This window comes from Ciona robusta, chromosome 5 (assembly GCF_009617815.1).
Source record: "Ciona robusta chromosome 5, ASM961781v2".
In the NCBI taxonomy this organism is placed as follows: Eukaryota; Metazoa; Chordata; class Ascidiacea; order Phlebobranchia; family Cionidae; genus Ciona; species Ciona robusta.
This window is the reverse complement of record NC_143239.1, coordinates 5,246,263-5,254,980: the sequence shown is the minus strand read 5'-3', so window position 1 is coordinate 5,254,980 and position 8,718 is coordinate 5,246,263. Positions and strand designations below refer to the sequence as shown.

Here is an 8,718-nt window from a genome sequence, read left to right as displayed (position 1 = left end):
CCCCCAAATCGTATGAATCTTTAAATGTTAATATTGCCTTGCCGTGTGTTTATTGTGTATTATGCTTGATAGAAGGTGACTAATTCTGTTTACATTTCTTTTACTTACTAAGTTTTAAAAGGGGGATGTAGTGATATATGATCTCTATGTAACACGTGCATATAAATACGCCTGTCGACCTTGATCGCTCTCTTCCTTTCTCACTAGACGTGCTACGCAATACAAGGCAAGCTAACACTAATCGACTCCTATAGAGACTCACTACAGGTAGTTAAATTCTGACTACAAAATAAAAACTGCGCTGCGCCCTGCGTTCTTAAATATTGACATAGTAGTCTAAATTTTTCTGCTTAAATCGCTACCACTACGCTCAATGAACCGGAAAATTATATGCCTATGAAGCGGGCGTTAGGTTTTACTTCCTCTTGACTATCGGAACCCGAAACACCCAAAAATAAACGATAACGCCGGAACTGGTCAACCGTACTGTAGGCCAGTATGGGCGTTATAACACCGGCCGTGACGGCGACCAGAGGAATGGCCCGCGGCACCAATAGGACGATGACATCACTTATAACGCTTCGCTCGTTTTACAAGTGCAGCGCGAAGAGCCATTTGTTTCTCGCGGAAAGATCTTCCGGACTTCTTTTTCTTCATTTTTTCCCGAACCATCATAAAAGGCTTCTTTTTACGCTTTTCCTGTGGAAAGATGTAGTTTTGATGAAAAAATAATGTTCGATATTTTTGTAAAAATATTTAGGTTTTAGATTTAATTAAATTTTGTTGATATTTTTGTTAAAATATTACTTTGCAAAAAACAAGCAAGACATTTTTTTTGAAATTACGAAAATAGTATTCGTAATTTAATATGCAGTTTTAAATTTAAAACCTCTTGATTACGGTCACCTTTTGTGCATTAAATTTAAAAGAGATTTTCGTGATTGCATTTACAAAACTTCGTGGTATCGTTACACATAGTATACAAACAATGCGCACGAGTTATGCCTGTCATCCATACAAACGCAATGACAATATAATAAACATAAACAAACGATGATATGACAGTCATTCCGTTTATGCGTTGGCTGTCGGACTTATTAGTGAATCATAAAACGAGGTTTGACAGATCTAGGTAACGTCTTGAAACGGGTAGCTTTAAGTGACGTTACCTTATTCGTAGTACTAGCAAACGGGTCCATTTTCGCCTTTTTTCGTCCAAACTTTTCCCGGTCCTCTCGCCCACGTAGTACAGTGGCCAATCTACTTTCCCGGTCATGTGGTCGCTTTTTATGGACAAGTTCAATGTCGTTTAATGCAACCAATTCAGCACTGAGAATTAAAATACCATTTTTTTATGTTTTGCTCTCTAAATTGTCAGCCATACATTAAAAAAAAAAAAATTCTTAGAAAGTTACATGGGTGGAACTCGTTGCGGGCACGTTGTGGAGAAATCATAACACTTGTTTTGAAACAGCTGTTGCTCTGCCACTCAAGGATAACACAAGTTACATTTATTCATTCAGTTATAAAGTATTTTTATCCAAAACCACTCATGCATAATGGATATAATTAATTTTTAGGGGGACAGTTGTTCCAACACATAACAGCTCACAGGTTATGCAACTTTAGTGGTAAAACTTTTTTTTACAATCAAATAAAAAGATTAAACTTATACCTTTCTTCTTTTGAATCCAGTGACACCACTTTCCTCTTCCGTGCAGCAGGAAGAACTTCCTTGGATGCTTGTTGTGCTCGTACTCTTTGAAACTCTTCTTGAGTAAGAAGTCTCATCTGGCTCACAATTTGCGCTTTTTGTATTTTTTCTTCAGGATCCATGCCTGCTGTTTCATCTTCCGCTGCTGGTTGAATCTTAGACAAAAGAAAAAGGAAATATTAATAACACAAGTCTGAATGAGATTTTCTGGCAATAGTTTAGTAAAGTTACAACATTTGTAGATTTGTTTGATACAATGCCAAGACCTTAGATAATAAAATTTAACTAGTTTTATGAATAAAGTTGTTGGTTTTAATGACTTTTATTTAGTAGAATTGTAGTCAATATAAGAAGACACAATAATACCTCTTCTTCATCGGAAGAAACATTCTTCCAACTTCCATCATTGTCGCTTGCATTGGAACAAGATTCCCAACCATCTGGAACCAAGAAAACAGTGTTTCAATATAAACAGGTCACTAATTGGTTGTCTAAATTGTCACCCATATAGAAATAACAATCACACACAAAGTTACATACGAGGTAACTCGTAGGCTGGCACAAGGTGTATGAAACAGAACACTCGTGTTATAACAACTATCATTTTCCGGCCATGCCAAGATAAAACAAGTTACATTCATTCATTAATATAGTAAAAAAGATATGTCAATCGAGGTAAACCATTTATAATAATAGAATAAGCCTAGAAATTTACCTTGGACAGTGTTGTCTTCATCAACTTCTGGGGTTTCTGGCAAAGCTTCAGCTCCAGGTATATAATCCTTTACTACAAGTTTTCCGTATTCAGTAGTTTGTAGTTCAGTACTGGCTTCTGTAGGTTTGCCCTGAAATTAAGAAAAAAATGATTTTAATTCAAATTATATCCAGGGGGCCTAGAGCAAATTAGTGACCATGGGGTTGGGGCAAATATGTGTCTTGCCCAAGGACACATATGTTTATCAGTACCAATGATTTAAACGATTGCACTGCACCAAGGTCTCTTAACCAGGGGTGCAAGAAATGTTCCTACGGGTTACGGAGATGCTGAATCATTAAGGTTGGTTAGGTTTACTCTATATAAGCAATTCTAGAAGGAGGTATGGGAATTGGCTGGTGATTTTAAAAGTGTGCAGCAAGGAAAAAGGGTAAGACCCTTGCAGTACAAGCATACAATAAAAAAAATTAAAACAATAATTTAAAATAGAGTGACGGTACCCTATCTTTTTTAAACAGCATAGTTGGATTAATTCTTCTGTAAAGTTGTATTAATGATCGAGCAGCTGAAGTGACAGCTTTATCGTGACGGGTTTTATATTGCGTTAAGTCACGCAGAAGGTCTTCCGTCATGGCCAACGGGCATCGAGCACAAATTTCCCGGACAGCGTTTAATCTGTAAAATAAATGTATGGATCAATGGATGCAACTTACTTATCCTTGTCGGGTGTGACAATAACAGTGATTACTACTTGCGCCCGCTCACGAGTCTGTTGAATTATACAATAGTAGGTAAAAAAGAGATATGAATGTAACTTATTTATCCTTGCGTGACATGGCAAGTCAACGGTAGTCATTATAACACTTATGTTTTATATAACTCGTGCATGCTCACAAGCTACCATATATGCAACTGCATGGGTGATTCTTTTAGTTTATGACTTTTTTGATCTTGTAGGAAAGTGTACCTAACAACTACCCACCCAACTCCCATGACTTCACTTGAATTCCTTTCACTGACAAAGTTATTTGCGATAGTCATTATGATGGTTCTTATTATTTCCGGAGGAACAAGTTCGTGACTTGCTTGCGCTACAGCCAACAAAAGTTTCGTGACATCTGAAAATAAATGTAACAATATTTTGGTTAAAGATTTTTTTTTCAGATTACTGGTTTGCGGAAATTTAGAAACATTAATTATTAAAGGATCGAGAAAATAAACTGGGAATTTATAAATGTTTTTGTTGTCTGCTTGGTTTTACAGTTTTTTCAGTTATACAAAGTGAATTTTTTGGATCGGAAAAAAAACAAAAACAATTTTAACAAGTAATGAAACCTATTTAAGGTAGAAATGAAAAAAATTAGGCAATTATAGCACCTAGAAAAATGGTAAAATAGAAAAAAATACAAGTTTCTACAGACCCGTACCTACCTCTTTGATGGGGTTGCAAGAAACGTTGTATAAAAGGATAGAAATTAAATAAAAATAGTTGATGCACGCCAACAATTCTTGAAATAACAACAATGTAAAGTAAACGAATCTCAAAACTTTCGTTCGTTTTTTGAAGCTGTTTGAAAAGTCTCTCAACAAACCCTGAGCATATGGGATGGTATTAGCAATTTTTTAGTAACAAAACGACAGTCGTTAGTATTTTTGTTTGTCCTTTTGAGAGTAAAACAAAAAGAAAGGTTATAGCAACAAAACCACAATCCTTAAAACATGCTTATTTACGGGTAAAACAGATTAACATTTAATTGGTCGAAAGAGGCATGGTCACTACAGCTAAGATAAAAAATCAATTGTACAGAGTTGTAAAGTTTGTCCCAGTATATTACCTTGTGGATCATGCAAGAGGTGAATCGCAGAGAAATCTGTGTTTTGTTTCTTCATTTTTCTTTTGTGTTTATTTAACACTTTTAATGCTTTGTCACGTTTTGCTTTCGCACGAGTTGATTTCTTTTTTGTTGCGAACCTAAATTAAACAATTGAGTTATAGAGTGATAAGATATACTTACTCACATTTCAATGAAGAAATTTATATATATCTGTAGTTTTAAATTATTTTTTAAGCCAGATTGTTTTTATAAAACGCATAGGCCCATAGATTCAGTAACACTTAATTAAATATTACAGTATACGCTACATTTTAAAATGCATTTAGATCTGTAATATGGGTGGAGCAAAAAATTTATGCCTGAAATCGTTTAAACAGATTCCATTCCTGTTCAGAAAAATGGAAAAGCAATTTTACAAAAAAAGTGTAGAGACACTATGACACTGAAATAAAAGATAAAAAAAATATAAAGTAAAAAATTCAGCATATACTGGTATTTGATTTAACGTTACCTTAAAATAATATCCCTAGCACTTGGTCCTTCTTCCTCTGCTTCTGAATCAGAATCTGCAACTTGTTTGTCTTGGCCGAGGAAAAAACGCAAACTAGCCGATAATACCTGTAAGCACAACAGGAAAATACACTCTATTTTAAGTACCGAAAATATTCATGCCGTTATATTATAAAAAAAATACAATACAGACATGCAAATCAATTTTAATGACTTTAATCCAATGCCATTTTTTGTTATGACTTTTGTTTGAAAGTTACTCTATTTAAGAGCATATATATAGTAATACGTTATTTGATAATACTCTGCAGGATAAAGTAATAGCTGCTGGGGCATATGGTTCAAAAAACAACACCCCAATTTGCCAGAGATAGGCATGTAAGAGTTAAAACCATACAAAAGTCAGAAATGTCATTTTACCTTGGTAAACTTGGAGAAACATGCAGTGCTGATGACATTAACAGTTTTCGCATCATTCCAAACCTTCCTATTATACAACTCTGCCATCGCATTCAACGACATCTTAGCTGCCATTGAGTTGCTATCAGACAACATTGTGTACATGAAGTTTTGAAGGGTCTGCAATTTTGTAACAATTCCATATGTATATATTTTCTAATATTATATTCTCGTTTCATTATTTTTTATATTTGTGCAGTATGGAGTACTTTGGTAAGGCCATGGCCCATGGCAGAGACAGAGTAATTACAATTTAGGCTTGAGTTGGCTCATTGTCCCAACTTAGTCATTAAAAATGATTAGAATTCTCTTTTCTTATGCTAAACGTCCATCGGACCATAGACGCATAGAAGGACAAGATTTAACTTAGAACTAATACAAGTATTTTGAGCTACCTGCATTTTTCAGTCTTTCATTTTTCCTTGACCCAAACATGAAAGACAATTTAGTTAAACATCGGAATTGAGACAGCTAATATTTTGTTTAGATTTGAAAGCCTACTAACCTTATTCAGTTTATTGTCTTTATGTCCAATGTTCAGGTTCTTAATGTCTTGTATGATAAAGTTATACAACGTCTGTTGGAATAACTGCTCATTTTAGTTTAACTTGGAATAAACCAATAATGGAAACAAACACAAAAGCCATTAAAAGGCGACTAGTATCCAAAAGAATAAAATACTTGACACACTGTTTAAAGGAAAAGATATCAAATGGTAGAAAAGCTGTGTCTGTTAGCTGTTGAAAATGAACTGCAATATTGTCCAACGTGCAAGTATTCCAGTAACATACAGTTTGAACTAGGTACAAAAATTTACTAATCGAATATTAATTTGTTAATAGAATTGTGAAATAAAAAATATGTAAATGTATATTTCCCCCAATGTCAGTGCAGTCTGTTATTTAATCGGAAAGTAGAATTATATAAATACTTATTTGATCACCTTCCTTAGTAGTTTGTCTGAACATCGAAACAACTCAAAGAAGAGTTCGAACAAAGATGCGGGAGAAATGAGTTTCTTGTTCCTTAACAACATAAGGGCTCGACAAAACATCTGTTTTTAAAATAGCAAAAAATGTTAAAAACAGTTTTAAAATAGCAATAAATTATTAATTTAAATATAATAGGTATTAAGTTTCTGGCAAAAAAAGGAATAAAAAACTTCTATTCTTATACTTCTGCTACCAAGCATAATGTAAATATTCTTTTAATGGCTCAGTCGGTACCATACCTTTAGTATCATACAAGATGAGCTATTAAAATAAAACATCTATTGATTAGGCTATGCTACAAGGGCAAAAAAATAACGGACCATTCTTATTTCTGGATGAAGAGCACTTGCATGACGTTTCAAAATCTCTCTAAGTTGTTCAGGAAATTCTCCAACTACATCTGGGTAACAATGTGCAACCTATGCAAAAAAATGGTTACTCGGGGCTGAGATGCATGAAATAGGACACCAGTGTTACAACACTGGTCATCCCACAAAAAAATAAGCCTTAACATTGTTTTCGATGTCTCAACACATGTGTGCTCGCTTATAAAGTTTTTACAGCTCGATTCATTCCACAAAAAAAAACAAGACTTAACAGAAATTATCATAAATTATTATTCTACTAGCATAGTTAAGCCTACGTACCTGTCCAATAAACATGGTGAGTTCTGAGAGACTTTTCGCATCCTCTGAAGGTTGGAGAAGAAAAACTTGAAGATTGGATTCATAACGCCGATATTGTTGCTCAAACTATGGAACAAAGTACAGGGATGAGAATGGAATTTGTTTAAAAGATCCGAACTGTTTTAGTTGGGGTCTATAAAGACCGAAACCTGAATATTATTATTAACCCATATAACCGGTAACCCTAAACTATATACCAACCTCTAACACTTTTCACTAGCCTGATCCACCAAAATGTGATGCGTGTATTCAGATCTTTAGCCTAATGAGACCCCCGAGTTGAGTTTTTTGAAAATTAACTTTGATTATAGATGTACGAAGTTTGTTTCGTTGTACACTTACATAATGAACTGTATTTTTAGCAAAAGTTTATTCGTTAAATTTGGTTAATAGGGGGTGGGGTAAGATGAGACACCTTTTTATTCTATTTCTCGTCCCATTTGGTAGTAAGCAAAGAACATTCAAAGAATTTCTAAAACTATGTCCTCACGACTCCCATAGACTGTTGTTAATTGTTTAAAACACGATCAAGATATTTAAATATTATAGTAGGACGGGGGGAGACGGGACACCTTTATCACATAAGATCCAAATTTTCTGTTCGTGTTTTAAACAATTAACAACGTTCTATGGGAGTCGTAAGAATATAGTTTTATAATTCTTTGAATGTTCTTTGCTTACTACCAAATGGGACAAAAAACAGAATGAAAAGGTGTCCCATCTTACCCCACCCTACTATATGTGCTATAAGTGTCCTACCTTAGGCCACAGTACTATGCACTTATACTTGATCGAAGTTTTATTATTAAAAACTTTAAAAGACGAACAATGTAACTTTTAAAACGAAAAATGTAAATATTAGACATGATGTGTCTTTTAGTTAGTGTTAGGCTTTTACGTATTCGGACAAGCCCTCAGTAGCGCGATCCCACGTTTGTTTCCGTTTTAGCAGAACGATAATTAAAGGACTTGCGAATTACGTGTCCATTTTCATCATCATGTTTTATTTCCTATGCACCTTTTGTTTCAGCGATGACGTGCGAAGCAAGAATGTAATTTCTATCACCGAAAATTGCCATCTTTATGCCTTAAAGACAGACAATATCTTCCAATTTTTTCACAAGTTCTGTTTCACACACGCATTTTGGTGGCTCTTGCATAGGGAAAGCTCCCCTTTCAAGAAATACTCACCGGGCCCCCCACCGGGCGTGTTTTAGTATGACTCGTAACACCGGGTCCTCACCGGGTCCCACCGGGCCCCACCGGGCCCCGCACCGGGCGTGTTTTAGTATATTTTTTTCCACCGGGCCCCACCGGGCCCCGCCGGGCGTGTTTTAGTAGGACCCATCTGTAAAGACTGTAACCGAAGGATAGTAAACGCGGGCACGAGCTACAAATCAATATGTACAGTTTGTAAACGGAAATACGAGAAACAATCTAAAAGTTAATTAGTTACCTCTGCTCTGTACGACTCCGGATCTCGTTTTATTAAGTTCTGCAGCTGGGGTAAGTTGTCTGGTAACTGGCTCGTACGACCCATCGCGCTTACGAGACGAGAAAAACAATAACTTCGTCCTTGTGCAGCTGTTATGCGAGTAATATCAAAAATAATTTAAAAATTTACTAAACAACATGTGGTTCTCTTATGAGGGAATGTCCCGATAAATGTGCAATGATCGGTAAAGAAATCTTAGTTTCGCCTATTGGGGACCACTTTTGTAACAACGTTTACCATTAATATATCTCAGTTTGTTTTTAAAATGATCGCTTAGATAGGATATGTTTTATACAGAGAATGATTTTTTTG

General features: G+C 35.1%; 1 protein-coding gene across 1 annotated transcript; it reads right to left on the bottom strand.

Annotated features, from left to right (window-relative positions):
- Positions 1–397: 397 nt before the first annotated feature.
- LOC149735898 (protein SDA1 homolog) lies at positions 398–8,580 on the bottom strand. The gene is made up of 16 exons (XM_089878011.1): positions 8,368–8,580; positions 6,873–6,977; positions 6,546–6,644; positions 6,177–6,287; positions 5,739–5,810; positions 5,195–5,353; positions 4,776–4,882; positions 4,265–4,401; positions 3,861–4,022; positions 3,412–3,547; positions 2,930–3,104; positions 2,430–2,559; positions 2,081–2,154; positions 1,676–1,869; positions 1,170–1,329; positions 398–699 (listed from the first exon to the last, which is right to left on the bottom strand). The coding sequence occupies exons 1-16, from the start codon at positions 8,449–8,451 to the stop codon at positions 568–570; spliced, it is 2,037 nt and encodes a 678-aa protein (XP_089734137.1). The 5' UTR covers positions 8,452–8,580; the 3' UTR covers positions 398–567.
- Positions 8,581–8,718: the final 138 nt, after the last annotated feature.

Coding starts and splice junctions, on each gene's coding strand:
- LOC149735898 (XM_089878011.1), bottom strand. CDS start 8,451: ATGGGTCGTACGAGCCAGTTACCAGACAACTTACCCCAGCTGCAGAAC. Junction 6,978..8,367: donor CGGAGTCGTACAGAGCAGAG/GTAACTAATTAA, acceptor TTTGTTCCATAG/TTTGAGCAACAATATCGGCG. Junction 2,560..2,929: donor TGCTGTTTAAAAAAGATAGG/GTACCGTCACTC, acceptor TCTTAATTTCAG/GGCAAACCTACAGAAGCCAG.